The 13,978-nt window shown below is 53.9% G+C and overlaps 7 protein-coding genes across 7 annotated transcripts; 2 read left to right on the top strand and 5 right to left on the bottom strand.

Annotated features, from left to right (window-relative positions):
• Positions 1 to 867: 867 nt before the first annotated feature.
• J4E86_007626 (uncharacterized protein) lies at positions 868 to 3,154 on the top strand (the record flags this gene model as incomplete). The annotated part of the gene is made up of 3 exons (XM_051448145.1): positions 868 to 1,023; positions 1,080 to 2,068; positions 2,134 to 3,154. The coding sequence occupies 3 exons, from the start codon at positions 868 to 870 to the stop codon at positions 3,152 to 3,154; spliced, it is 2,166 nt and encodes a 721-aa protein (XP_051300412.1).
• A 375-nt stretch (positions 3,155 to 3,529) lies between these two features.
• J4E86_007627 (uncharacterized protein) lies at positions 3,530 to 4,675 on the bottom strand (the record flags this gene model as incomplete). The annotated part of the gene is made up of 1 exon (XM_051448146.1): positions 3,530 to 4,675. One exon carries the CDS (start codon positions 4,673 to 4,675, stop codon positions 3,530 to 3,532), a length of 1,146 nt encoding a protein of 381 aa, XP_051300413.1.
• A 1,146-nt stretch (positions 4,676 to 5,821) lies between these two features.
• J4E86_007628 (uncharacterized protein) lies at positions 5,822 to 6,592 on the bottom strand (the record flags this gene model as incomplete). The annotated part of the gene is made up of 1 exon (XM_051448147.1): positions 5,822 to 6,592. The coding sequence occupies one exon, from the start codon at positions 6,590 to 6,592 to the stop codon at positions 5,822 to 5,824; it is 771 nt and encodes a 256-aa protein (XP_051300414.1).
• Positions 6,593 to 7,016: 424 nt separating this feature from the next.
• J4E86_007629 (uncharacterized protein) lies at positions 7,017 to 8,221 on the bottom strand (the record flags this gene model as incomplete). The annotated part of the gene is made up of 2 exons (XM_051448148.1): positions 7,017 to 8,158; positions 8,209 to 8,221. 2 exons carry the CDS (start codon positions 8,219 to 8,221, stop codon positions 7,017 to 7,019), a joined length of 1,155 nt encoding a protein of 384 aa, XP_051300415.1.
• A 1,202-nt stretch (positions 8,222 to 9,423) lies between these two features.
• On the bottom strand, positions 9,424 to 11,061 carry J4E86_007630 (uncharacterized protein; the record flags this gene model as incomplete). The annotated part of the gene is made up of 1 exon (XM_051448149.1): positions 9,424 to 11,061. One exon carries the CDS (start codon positions 11,059 to 11,061, stop codon positions 9,424 to 9,426), a length of 1,638 nt encoding a protein of 545 aa, XP_051300416.1.
• Positions 11,062 to 11,821: 760 nt separating this feature from the next.
• On the top strand, positions 11,822 to 12,271 carry ROC1A (RING-box protein 1A; the record flags this gene model as incomplete). Its single annotated transcript, XM_051448150.1, has 3 exons — positions 11,822 to 11,920; positions 11,976 to 12,125; positions 12,173 to 12,271. The coding sequence occupies 3 exons, from the start codon at positions 11,822 to 11,824 to the stop codon at positions 12,269 to 12,271; spliced, it is 348 nt and encodes a 115-aa protein (XP_051300417.1).
• A 209-nt stretch (positions 12,272 to 12,480) lies between these two features.
• On the bottom strand, positions 12,481 to 12,890 carry J4E86_007632 (uncharacterized protein; the record flags this gene model as incomplete). Its single annotated transcript, XM_051448151.1, has 3 exons — positions 12,481 to 12,678; positions 12,727 to 12,786; positions 12,840 to 12,890. 3 exons carry the CDS (start codon positions 12,888 to 12,890, stop codon positions 12,481 to 12,483), a joined length of 309 nt encoding a protein of 102 aa, XP_051300418.1.
• Between the last annotated feature and the right edge of the window lie 1,088 nt (positions 12,891 to 13,978).

The following is a 13,978-nucleotide window of genomic DNA, read 5'->3' on the forward strand; positions in this document are numbered from 1 at the left end:
TTCTGCCCGCAGCACCACTTGTTCACACTGAACAACGTCGTCCCCCATTTCTGGCTTACGAGCAGCGCTGGTTTCACATATAATCACGATGGTTACACGACTACACGACGCGTTTGGCGGCTGAATTATACCCATGGCACGGGGCCACTCGATCACCCCCGCGCTGCCGGTGGTACCATGTCTGATTCGCCCCAGACAGCCACAGAAAACTCGTTCATGTCAAACGACGCACTCATCCACTGCATCGAGAACAACACGGCAGATCCAGCATCACGGTCCTCCTCGTCGTTGTGGCCATTGTGTCATGGCTACCCGACGAAACCGTAGCTGCTAGCCCTTCCATTCGTAGTTACGACGCGTGGGAAGTCCCTAGCGCTGTCGCGTAAGCCATCTCGTGCGGAATGCTCACCTCACCAGATCTCGTCCCGCAACCAGGACTATCGTCGTATCACGCCATTCTCCCGTGTATTTCCCTTTGCCTGCTGGCTGCCACGCCTAACACGCCTTGTGATCTTCCGCCTTCCTAGTCACCGCTTCCAACAGCCAACGCCATGCGTTCCTTCAATGCGCGCCTGTCACTCACTGGCCGCCATCAATCGCCACTTATACCCGGTGTGATGTTCATGATGCGCTTAGCATGCACGCAATCGCCATGAATGCTTCAATGGCTGTGGCAATCACCGCCTACTGCATTGTGAAGCCCCCATGCTCGCCATATAAGCTGCCTACCTGCTTCTTTCCAATACAAATCGACATTCCTCCTCCTCATACATTACTATTGATTGCTATTTGCTATCAATTAACTAATCACTACCTCAACTATCATCTACCGTTCTGTTCAGACGCCCCCCGACATTAGTGTTCATCATGTCGCTACAGGGTGATGAGATTGCCGAGCAGCGGCCCACTTACCGACGTCTAGCGACTGCCGAGCGACGTCAGATCAGCATTGGGGCGTTCAAGTCCTCGGATTCACTCTACAAACTCAAGGAACAGAAGGGTACTCTTGAGGCTGCTGTCGAGGTCAGTACTACCATTCTTCAATTGCAAACCTTTTGATTAACATGTGGACATGGCAGCCCCTTTACGCAGGCTTTGCTGTCGCTCAGTCTGACGATGGCGACTTTCGCTACTGCATTGCGTTGCATGATGGAACCTACACCATTAACTGCGAGAGCAAATCTCTGGAGCTGTCCGGAGACGCAGGCGGAGGCAACTCATCGAACGAATCATCGCGAGTTGGATCAGGGGTCTCCACACCCATGTCTGTAGGAGATGTTTCCGAAGCTCTGTCAAAAGCCTTCATCGGATTTCTCAACGACTACCGCGAGGAGAATCTTTCCAAGCCCATGGGTGCTACTCTGACCACACAACTGGCTACCTTGAGTCCACACCTGGCCGTACGCCTATGGACTGAACTAGACATCATACCATTCATCTTTCCGGCCGACGCTAAAGAGAAGGAAGAGCCATCGATACCCCTAGATCAAGAAGCCGAACGCATGGCGAGAAAGACAGTGAAGCAATTCAACGTCAAGGGTGAGTTACCCGTTCAGATGGGTCATCGTCGTCAGGTTTTGGTTGATCTCGACAACCACGTGCACATCGCCGAGCGCGAAAGCTACGATTCTACTGTCAGGATGGACACTACAGGAGCTGCAACGATGCATTACGCCAATTCGCTCAAGAAGAGAAGGACCAAGATTGCCTTCTTCAACAGCACAGCACAAGGCGGAGGTGTCGCTCTCATGAGGCACGCTCTGATGAGATATCTGGCTCTTCTCGGTGTCGACTGCAAATGGTACGTTCCATACGGAAAGACCAACATCTTCAGGATCACCAAAGACAACCATAATATTCTTCAGGGTGTCGCCACAGCAGGCGAGCGTTTGACCGAGGAAAAAATGGCCGATCTTGATGACTGGGTCATCGAAGAGGCTGACAAGTGTCGTTGGGTCGAGCACGGCGGCCCGCTCTCATCTCGCGAGAAGGGTGGTGCCGACGTGATCATTGTCGATGATCCTCAGATGCCGAGCCTTGTCAAGATTGCGAAGGAGCGAGACTCCAGGTATGTACTCCCGAATTGCTTACTAACTGATCCAAGATGCTTTTTATACTAACTCTATCCTCTAGTCGCCCAGTCATTTTTCGCAGCCACATCCAGGTCCGAGCTGACCTCGCTGACCAAGCAGATACCGCTACCTCCGAGGTATGGAACTGGATCTGGAACCACGTCAAAGATTGTGATGTCTTCGTCAGCCATCCCGTGCGAGCATTCGTACCCGAGGTTGTAACACCAGAGAAAGTAGGCTACCTGCCTGCCACTACTGATTGGTTAGATGGCCTGAACAAGCACATGCACCCCTGGGACGAGCAGTATTACATCCACGAGCTCAAGGTCCAGTGCTTTTCAGCTGGTATGCGTCAGCTCGCTCATCCGGATCGCAAATACATCGTTCAAATCGCTCGCTTCGACCCAGCGAAGGGCATCCCAGATGTACTCGCATCATACGCACTCTTTCGCAAGGTGTACATGAAAGACACGCCCCTCGTAGACATCCCCCAGCTCGTCATAGCTGGCCATGGTGCCGTCGACGATCCAGATGCTACACGCATCTTCAAGGAAACCGAGACCGCTCTCAACGGGGAGTTCAACGAGTTCAAGGACGACGTCATCATCATGCGTATCGGACCATCCGACCAGATGCTCAACGCACTCATGTCCTGTGCTCACGTCGCCCTCCAGCTCTCCACCCGTGAAGGCTTCGAAGTCAAGGTCAGCGAAGCGCTCCACAAGGGCACACCTATCATCGCTACTCTCGCTGGCGGTATCCCTCTGCAGGTCCAGGATGGAAAGTCCGGCTTCCTGGTCAAGCCTGGTGATCACGACGCTGTTGCCAAGCACTTGTTTGATCTCTTCACCGATTCCGAACTTCACTCGACTATGTCGGAGTATGCGAGTAAGCATGTTAGCGACGAGGTCAGCACCGTGGGCAATGCGCTGGCTTGGCTGTATCTGGCCGATGAGTTATCCAAGGGGGAGCATGTCGCACCTGACGGCCGATGGATCAACGATATGGCGAGGGAGAAGGCGGGTATTCCATATCAGAAGGATGAGGATATCTTGGTGCGCAATGTGAGCTTGACGAACTAATTGCGAGTGTCTTCGGGTTGCGCTATGAATGGGCGATGAGCACGATGGGCATACCATGTAATGCTCTCGTCTGAGACTGTGATGATAATCACAAATTCACGGTTTTTGTTCTACGAGGTTATGCTGGTTGTGTAGCAAAGTGTGGATGCTTCTAGGAATAAACATTACATTATCAATCATGACCCCACAGGCAGCTACTGACTTGATTGCGAGATTTCATCCGATACCGAAACCATCTACAGTTTCACACAGTTCGTGCCCAGTGCGCACTGCCCAGGTACTGTTCCCTTGCAGCACGCTTTGTTCGTTCCAGCGGGACATACACCTGTAACCATCTGTTAGTCGGTGATTCAATCCAGCGTTAGATGTGAAAGATTAGAGATACATACCAGAAGCGGGCCTAGGAATGCATCGTGCTCCTATCAATTCCATCGGTCCTGTCAAGGGGAAGTATCCGCAGATGTTGCCCCAGACAGTGGGGTTCGTAGACCAGGTGGCTATGTTTGCGCAGCACAAAGGCGTACAGACAGGAGCCGGTGCGGCGACTCGGGACGTGACAGTTGCCAGAGTGGTCAAGGTCGCACTCACGGTATTGATGAGCGGAGAGGTAATAACAAGCGTCGTAGTAGGTGCAGGGGCAACGCTAATCTGAGTCGTTGTGAAAGCGTCGGTTGCCGTGTAGACTGTTTCCGTGGCGGTGGTGAGGGTAGTAGTCTTCGTAAAGATCGCGACTTTGCTGCATGCTGCTGAGATTTTTTCGGGTGCCCAGTTTGAGACGAGGGTTGGGGTCTCCAGCGCTCGCTTCCTTGCAGCGGCTGTGACGGTCTCGGTCACCAGTCTAGTCTCAGTGGCCACGATGATTGTTGTTTCTCCAGAGGAGATGACGGTGCTGGTCACGGTCACGGGAGGTGGTATAGAGGTAGAGGCTTCGGTAATGGTGGTGAGCGCAAGGGTGGAGACTGTAGCGGCGATGTTGGAAGTTTCCACAGGGGGAACGTAGCCGATGTAGCTAGCACAGAAGTCGAGGTTCTCAGGCGTACTCAGCTGGCTCAAGTCGGACGGGCAGATAGGTGCGACAAACGCATCGGTGTTGCTGGCGTAGGAGTAGGAATTCGAGATGGTGTAGTGGTCGTCACCACGCCATTGGCCAGTCTCATCGGCATACGAAGCATCCCAGGCCTGAGTATACAGCGCGCAGATCTGTTCGACTGGCTCTCCGTTCTTCAAACTTAGGTAGGAGTTGAAGAACCGACAGATGGCGCGGCCATTGAGGTGGTCCAGGTTGAATTGCGTCTCCTCTTTGCAGGCTTGAGCGCAGCGTTGTGCATCGAATAGTGAATCAGCAGGAAAAGTCTTGACGTTGATGTAACTGCCTTTGCCATTGCAGTCGTTAGGCGCTCGGATGGCGGCATTGCCTAGAGCAGTGGTGGTGTAACCAGGAATGTCCGTGACCGCCTGTGGTTCGGATACGAGGGCGCGGGCGAAGCCGGCGAGGCCAAGTAGATGCAAGGATGAACGCATTATATAGATTTCGTTTACGAACTATGAGCGATAAATCGATACGACAAACAGAGAAGGAGCGTGAGATAGCTAAGAGATACCCTAACAAGATGTCCTTATATAAAGGTACCGCGCGGTCTGCGCGAGCGCCACGTGAAGGAATACAGCTGAAAAACAGCCATATCTCGTACTCGAACGTAAGGGGTATGCGGCGTAAGTACATCGTGAAGTCTCGTGCCAGCGAATTCGGTTCTAGATGGTCGCGCTATGGGTGCGGCTGAGCAGCCACCAATCCAGCCTCGCTAAATCTGTCCCCAAAAGAGTTAGACACCGCCAGGCCAGACTCTTTATTGTGAGCTAATGCGACACATCCGCATACGAAATGCACTTCATTTCCACTTTGACACCGTAGCAAGGCGAGCACAAGGCTGAGAAGGCCCGAGTATCCCTCTGGAGTGCCGGACAAGGCGATAGAAGAAAACGCCCTGTCCCTTTGGGAAGTTAAATGAGCGCAGTTTGAGTCCCAAAACGACTACTGGGTCATAGACCCTGAGTTCCAAAACGGGTCGCCCTTGTCTAATACGAAAGGCGCTCGTGCACCTCATCTAAGGCGGGGCCTGTCTACCTTAGGCTTCCTCCATATCAGGTCAACCTACCTACCGTCTTGAGTAACCAACCAACCAAGCGTACAAACGTGGCGATGTTGCGCGATCCAACCTGACGTTTCCGCTTGCTCCACCTTCTCGTAGAGCTCCACCTCATAATATACGAGAACATTGACGTCACAGCTATCGCAATCATACCTTATACCACAGTATCATCTCAATGACCAGCCCGAAGCAGGACCAGCCCGCAATCTGAGTCAAAGGTGCACTCTATTTGTTTCGTCACAACCAGCCTATATGCAAGCTCTTGTGGGGGGAAGACAGTACACGTGTTATCGCTTTGGTCGGTGAAATTTCAGCTGTGTTTTATGTAGATTTTCTGCTAAGTTTTGTAATGACCTCGACTTTCTCAATATGACTTTCGAGTCTTCCATGTGCTTGCTTTTGTTCTCTCTCGTCATGTTCTCCATCCGATGTCTCCTCCGTGCACAGGTAGTGGACCTACATCCATGACGAGCTTCTCTATTGTCTCCCTCGATTCCTGAACCCTGTACGTACCGAATCAGAGTTTCTTCAACATCTGTACGTGCTCTTCCCATTCGCCCTTAGACACATCGTGGACCACGTAATTCCCGTAACTTGAAGGCTGTCCTGCAACGATCCTCCAGTTGTCTAACCGGAAACCTTTCTCTGGTTGTGGGCTGATTATCGCATCGATACGAAGATCGACGCCAGAACGTCCCATTGAACGAATGCAGAAGCCCTGGCAGAGACACTCAACGAAATTTGAGATGCATTCCCGATCCCACCCCATACTGCGATGATCCAGTCCGGATGTCGCAACGGTGACTTCGACATCAGCAGAAACAGTGTCGGCTGGGCGTAAACGAGCGATTTCCACAAGATACGAGCTGCAGGTGTAAACGAATTGCCACATGGCGTCGGAAGATCTAGCACCAGCGAGCGCTTCTTCAGGTGAAGTGGTGAGGCAGTAGTGCAAGTTATCCTGGATCCAATTGCCAGCTGTCCAGTCGATGCGAAAACGCACTGGCTCCTTCACCATTTTCTGGAGTTTCTGAGCAATGATAGGTGAAGCTTCTTGATTGATGAGGCGACAGGTTGCCAGGACTGACATCGGCAGTACGCGTCGGTACAGGACAAGTTTACCATTGCCGTTCGAAGAGTCGTCATCTCGTTTCATGCGGAAGTAGGGGGGCTCGTACTTTCTCATGGGGTTGTACTTTTCTTTTCTTGTCGCTACATCGATGGCTTCGTAGACCATGCAGCGCAGCTCAGCCGGGAGATCGAGGAAGCGGAATGGTGGAGCTGACATGGCGACCATACGCGAAACGCTGGAGTGTTGGAGTTGTTGAGAGTGAAGGCAAGTGGAAGATGAGGTGTGTGCGAGTGAGGTCAAATTGGCGTTGGATGAAGAGAGAGAGAGAGTAGGTCGCGATAAAGATTCAAGTATCGGAGCCGCTAACGCGTACGGTGAGTGACGTGTGGGGACGAGCTTCATGGTGAGAGACGATAAGGGAAGGTGCGCCACGTGCTGGAAGCTCAATTCTAGAGTGGCGAATACATGGTTCAAAGTGAGGGTGTCAGTGCTGGGCATCAATATTACCTGCCCAATAACTAGCCAATGTATGCATCCAAGATGCAACACGACTACCCGTCTTTCCCTCAGCGCAAAGCAAGAGCTACAAACTTTTCATATCGAAACAACGACATGCATCCCACTGACATCCACGCAGAACCTAGATATCAGCAACAAAATGGAACCCACCCCACCTATCGCGAAACAGCATACCACCGGGCCTCCCATCCCTACCCTGACTAATCCTCTTCTCCAGCGTCCAATCACCCTCTTTACTAGGATCCCACAGCTCAATAGGACCAACCTCCCTATCCTCAGCATCAACACCATCGCCCGCATGGCTACGCTGTTGCTGGTACCGAACATACTCGCTAAAGCGACTTAACACCAGATCGCCACTGCTGTCACGAACAGGGAGGGCCTGATTGGGATCGGGTGTGAAGCGCGCTGCGAGAGGAGACTCAATGGAGCAGGTACGAGGAGTACCGTGACCAGAGGGAAACCCGAGACGCGCTTCGATGGAACTTGCCTGACTGCGGGGCGTCGAGGCTGTCGCTGTACTGGTGCTACCGCGGTTGCTGGAGGGAAGGACCATACGTGTGCCGCTTTCGCGCATGAAGGCTAGAGTCTCCTCATCAAGACTATCAGGGCGCGGAGGGCGCGGAGGTGGTGGCCCGGGACGCTTTTCGAAGGGTACCGTGACGTGGTCTTCTGGGATGGGTGGACTGCAGAGTTGGGCCATGAGCTGAGGGCGGGATATGGAGACGCTGCGGTTCTGATTCTTAACGAGAGATGCGCGTGATCCGCGTGCTGTAGACAGTGGTGTGAGGACAGAACGGCGTGCTTTGGGGGGAGGGACGTTAGTAGGTATCTGTGGAACGGGCGGAGGCGTTGGTGACTGCGTGGAGTCGTTGTTCTTGCTGCCGCCGAAGAGACGAGAGCCTAGAACAAGAGTCAACACTGATTTGACATTTGCATGAATAGCGGAAAACATGCCTTTTTCTCTAAGCAATGCGAAGTTGGGGCGTGACTTTGATCTAAGCGGCTCTCCACCGCGAGCGTGTTTGTGCTCTGGAGTGGCGGAGAGGCTGCGCGAAGCTGACGGAAGTGCCGGTGAGCTTGTTTGATACTCTTCCTCTTCCAAGTCCTCGTATTCGGGTAGGTTCTCGAAGCTATCGCCGTGCTGTCCTAGGGTGACACGCGTAGCGACTGGGGAGAGTGGCGTGGACGAGTTGGGATTGGAAGGCAGAGTAGGCAGTGGCTTGTTTAGCTTGTCGTTCTTGCGTCCAAAGAATCGCGATGCTGCACATGTTTTTAGTGTGTCTCCGCCTACATGCGGGACAGTGACTTACGCTTTTTCCGCATACCCACGTCCTGAATCCCGGCGTCAAAGTCGATGTCCGAACTGTCGGCGATAGCGGTCTTCTCATCACGACTTGGGCTATCTCTGAAGAAGAGTGACGCTATTTGTTTGTTAACGCTAAGGCTTTTGCGGTTGTGGAGCGAGAGTGAAATCCATCCCGGGCTCAACGCTGCCTATGGGAGAGAATAAGACCCTACCTTTGCTCCGAAGACTCTTCATCCTGACCAGTTGCGGCAGTTGGCGATCGTGACAATTCGATTTTGTGTTAGTACGTAAGGTTGGGCAAGTGTTGCAAAGGTCGCGTGATTGCCTGCAAAGAATAATCAAAGCGATCGAGCGGGGGTGTGATTGGTGGTGCGTAAACAGGCGCGAGAAGACAACAGGAAAATGAACCTGCGCCCACTGGAAGTGCTCACTCAGGGTAGATCGCGACAAGTGCCAAGCAGCACTGGCACGTGCCGCTAGTGACATGGGATAGTGAAAGTGAGAGTTCACTCCCGTGATGAGCCGGAGGCAGGGAGAACCCTCGCTCGCCCAACAGTTAGTATGCCACCCCATGCTCTTGTCTGGGTCATATACTTCTCTTCAAACAGAACAGATGACGTGGAAATCAAAGTCAAGCGAAGAACAATATAGGGAAGCAGCTCACCATCACAAAGTCGTGCCGAACGGAAATCATGTTTGGACATGAAAACTTCGTGCCTCCCGAGGGAGACACTGAAGCCGAGCATCATGCCCTTATATTTTTTTCTTGATTTTTACTTGTGGTTTGTGGTGATGTAGTGATAGTCGAGTTGAGTCGTGCCGGGATCCAGATCATGGACAGCAGAGTTGTCGGAGGAAGCTCACTTCTCATAGCCAGTCGAGACATTCCCTAAAGTGCCGATGCACCAGAACGTGAAACATGGTGCAAGAAAACGCCTGATTTCCAGCTCTTCAAATCCCATGTCCATGCATCCATTCATGAACAGTGACAAAAGAAACGCTTGCGCTGGACCAAAGAACCTGAGACGACATGCCCGTCAATGCTCACTACTTCCACGAAAAAGATGGCCACCAGCCGTTGATAACGCCATAAACTCCAAATGAAGTGACAATACAATCATGAACCATAAACATGGAACAAATAGAAAATCCATATAAACAAGCGAATGTAGTGAGCCCAAACCATGCCCAAACATGGCAGGTCTCGTAGAAACAACGACTACCTGACGCTGGACTCGCCAGTCGGGCTGAGATTGAGCAAGCGTTTGAGATCCTGCTCCAGAGACAACGTATTGGAAGGGGTGGCGGTTTTCATGGGTGAGGCGCCAGCAGTGGCAGCAGGGGCCGAGGTCTTGCGTTGTTTAGCAGCGACTGACGAAGGTACAAACGACATCATGCTGGTAGGGGCCTTCGGAGCAGATGCTGGAGGAGCATCAGCCGCCGTATTTCCGGTTCCACCCATATTGCCTCGTTTCTGGTAAATGTCGGGGCGAGGCTGGTGTGGCTGTCGGCCAGGCGTCTTCCTGCGGTTGTTTGGACTTTGTTGATAGGGTTGTACATGGGGTGCTGATGGACGGGGCCCGTTGGCAAAGCCTCCGTTACCGTTGCCTGGCTGATCTCGGGAAAAGGCGTTGGGGTCCATCATCTGAGTGGGAGGAACAGAAGGAAAGCTCTGGAAGTTGCCCGGTCCGACCATAGGAGACTCAGCCGAGATCTCGGTACGAAGACCAGAGTTGCGTTTCTTTGCAGAATCGCCCTTTGCGGCTTTGAACAAAGGAGAAAGATTACGGTTGCCATAGAAAAATTCAGAGTCTTGGTTCGGTGGTGGTGCCTGCGGTGTGGTGGGTCCAGAGGGGTTTTGGGGAGGGCGACCGTCATGGAAAGGTGATGGTGTCTGACCTATCATGAATCCTTGTGGACCCTGCGCATCCGGTCGAGGCGGTGTTGCCGAGGGCTTCTTCTGTGACATTGAGAGACGATTCAGTAGGTCGTTCATAACATCGTTGCCGTTGCCCTGCTGTTGCATATCCTTGAGCTGTGGAATCTTGGTGGGATCTGTAACGGAGCGATGCGAGGCGGGCGAGGCTGCTGGTGGGGGAGACATGTGTGCGTGCTTGCTTTCCCCGTCAAGCTCTATGGGAAAGACGCCATTCACCGAGTGTGACGAATCATGCTTCAAATGCTGTGGCCTGGAAGTGTCCATTGGGTTGAAAGGTCCGTGGGAGGCTGGGCGTCCATGGTTGCCCTTGGCTCTCTCAGCTGCATCCGCCTTGAAAAGCAGGTCCAATGGAGATTGTTCATTACGAGGAGGAACGGCCACCGGGGCGCGGGAAGGAGAAGCAGAAGGACTTGGAGAAGCAGAATCAGAACTATCTTCGGGCGGAGGTGTTGGTGGACCAGCACGTGTCTTGGCCGGCACAGAACGAGAAAGAAACTTAGGTATAGGCAGAGCAGAAGGAGCCGGAGAAGCATGAAAGGTCGGGCCGGCATAGGCGGCCTGAATCTTGGCCGGCGTAGCAGACGGATTGATCGAAACAGGCTCTGACTCAGAAGGAGAGAAGACGCGGTCGATGGAGGGATGGGACTGGTTAGGCTTCCTCATGTTGCGCGGTCCAGAGGGCATGTGCGCGTCCTCACCTGAGTGGGACGCACCTTCCGCGTGGGCGAGCTCAGCAGGCATCTTACTCGGGGACGCTCCTGCCGCATTGTGTTGGTTCTGGTTGTAGCCATTGTGCGCGCGGTTGCCTCGTGGTTTGCGTTGCGACTGCCGGCCAGCGTTGGTGTGCGCTGCCTGAGCTGGGCTCTGCGGCTTGCCCCGGGGAGCGCGTGGAGAGGCCGTCGTCTGTACTGTCGACATGTGAAGCGTTGTCTGTGGAGTTGTTGTATTGTGATGGGGGTGGGTTATCTGGTAGGGCGCAGGCGGACGCTCTTGGTTCGTGATGAGGTAGTGGGTTGGATGCGCGATGACGCGGTCTGTGTCTTTGTCTGATAAGGTGGGAATGTGCAAGGGTTAGATGTTGAAGTGATCATATCCAGATTCGCGGGGTATAGATAGGCACGCGCCGTTGGGTGAGATAGGGCGAAGAGTGAGGGTGTTGTGAGCAGAGTCGGTCGCATCGACGGTGAACGGCGCGGAGGTGGCTGTGATCCAACGAGGCTGATCTCGGCAAGGCGCACTGACGGTTGCGGCGGCGTAGGGCTGAGAGGTCGGGTTGGGTATGATGGAAGCGGGAGGCTGTCGGGCGCCCGTCTTTGAATCGCGAGGAGCGGTGGCATTTTGGCGTTTGCTCGTCCGGAGGGTATTTGGACGCTTAGCGAAAGAATGTGCATTCCCTTTCACCTGGCACCTCGTCCCAAGGTTGGTACACAGGGCCTGGCCTTGGCATTCGGGAGCTCGTAGCTGGAGCCTGACGCCTGCACACTGCGCCTTCACCTACAAACACAGTGGCAGCGCTGCAACAAAACTTTGCCACCACCATATAATTCCGCGAGCTGCACGTTGTTCCCTTTCAACTGCAACCCCCGTACACCGCCTACCACCGCGCTGCGTCAACCCCAGCAGCTTCCACTCCAACCAACTCCCCGCGCACCCCACCACCCCGATACATCACATAATCATGGCGGATGTCGACATGGCAGACGCGCCCCCGGCGAAGACCAAGACCGGCAAGGCCAGTGCTGCAGAGGGCGACAAGAAACGTTTCGAGGTCAAGAAGGTCGGCATCACACGACAGAGGGCAGGACTTAGAGATTGAAGCTAACGTGACGCAGTGGAACGCCGTTGCTCTCTGGGCTTGGGATATCGTCGTCGACAACTGCGCCATTTGCCGTAACCACATCATGGACCTGTGCATCGAGTGCCAGGCCAACCAAGCCTCCGCCACCAGCGAAGAATGCACAGTCGCCTGGGGCATCTGCAACGTATGCTCTATCATGACACTGCACTGACCCGTACTGACACATGACAGCACGCCTTCCACTTCCACTGCATTTCACGATGGCTCAAGACCAGACAAGTCTGCCCGTTAGACAACCGAGACTGGGAGTTCCAAAAGTACGGCCGATAGACGCTCGCAAAGCCGTGGAGAGATTGGTTTCAGCAGGGACAAACATGGGTCTTGGTTTCATTCGGACGTCCGGCGTTAGTAAGGCCTTCATAAAAGGGCTATGAGAGCATGAAGAAGTAGCAGCGTAGGCGGTCATCATCGTCGAATCAGATTCCATTACGATCGTGAAGTGTCCTGACCATGCGACTCCCTTCCGTGTCCCAGCGCGACTATCCGACTTTCTGCCCGTCTACGTCGATGTTGTACTGTGATGTCGCGTTGTGCGGCGGGAGCCAGTCCTCGGGGTTCTTGTTGTAGAAAGGCCACGGGGGTACGACAACCAGGAATGTGAGCGCGGAGCCGGCGAGGCCAATGTAGAGTGCCATTCGGATGTCTTGCTGCAGGAAGCCAACGATGAATGCGATGATCTGTATTGTCAGCTTGTTGAAGTGTATCAGGCGGGTGAGGACACATACGCCAGCCGCACCAAGCAGGACAGTGCTCAGCATCTCTGCAAGCCGCTGACCCTCAAAGTCCTGGTCGTGTTAGCACATGCATCAAGTTAGGTAGCGGCGTCGCTGTCGCATACAATCTGGCCCTCGACCGCGTCGCGCACCTGCTCCAGAAGCTGGTCGGCCATGGTGATGGGGTATGCTGGATGTCCGAGTCGTGATCGTTGTATTTGAAGGCTAGGTTGGTGAAGATCGGGAACGGATGTCACTTGGAACTCTACTGAACGTCTAACGGGCCTAACTGTCTCGGAGAGGTGGCATTACCACGAGCCGGGACATCTAGAAGGCAGGGGTCCGCAGCCGCACTAGCCATCACTAACGACGCCTCTTGATTTACGCCCAACACTGACGCAACAACAGCATTTGGTACCTGGTTCGCCATCCAGGTGCGACAAGAACCTTGGTCAGTTAGGCCGCGGAATGTGCGGCACCACTTTCACTCGCTCTCTCCACAGCGGCTGAGTTCTCGATCAGTCACATGCATGACCGTTTGTCGTTCTCTGAGCGCGTCTGCCCAATCAGAACGGGCCAGTAGGTTCCGTCGCTGCACAAGCTTTTTCCTTGACCCATCGCTCAATCGCCGTATTTGAGTCCCGCACCGTCCCTTCAACAACACTCCCACCGTCCCCTGGACTTCCACCCACCGCACTTCCCATCGACTTTCCACCGCCTCACGATACCAACTGCCAGCAGTCGCGATCGCGCACCCTCCACCTATCCGGCTCTTATCTCCGTGGACCGCCATCCACCACCGCGACTGATCGCTCAAGGGGTCTTTGTTTTTGCAACCGTCCCCTTACACCGCACCTTCTGACGCTACGGCGTCCATATACATACAAACCACCAAGTTGGCGGGACTCTACCTCGACAAGCTTTCCTTCATCCGCCCCTTGCTCGGCACAAAGGCCTGGGTATACGGAGGCGACCACAAGCCACCATAACTCGCCCTAACAGCAAACACATTCATTCGCTACTGCATCACCGTCTCTACATTTCTTCCTATTCCCACAGGGTGTGGAAGTCTGGCTACCGGACTCTGTCTCCCATCGGCTTAGTGTAGGGGACCACCCTACGCGAAGCCATCGTCAAGTTGAGCGCGCCCTAGAGGTGAGCGCTCACAAGCGACTCGCCCGCTTCTGTGGTTCTTGCGCTGCAAGAAGTCGCTGAATCCACCAACAACCTGGCTTAACCAAAGCATACGACATTTGATTCGGAG

Source organism: Alternaria arbusti (genome assembly GCF_024043155.1).
Source record: "Alternaria arbusti strain BMP 1465 chromosome Unknown scaffold_11, whole genome shotgun sequence".
Taxonomy (NCBI): Eukaryota; Fungi; Ascomycota; class Dothideomycetes; order Pleosporales; family Pleosporaceae; genus Alternaria; species Alternaria arbusti.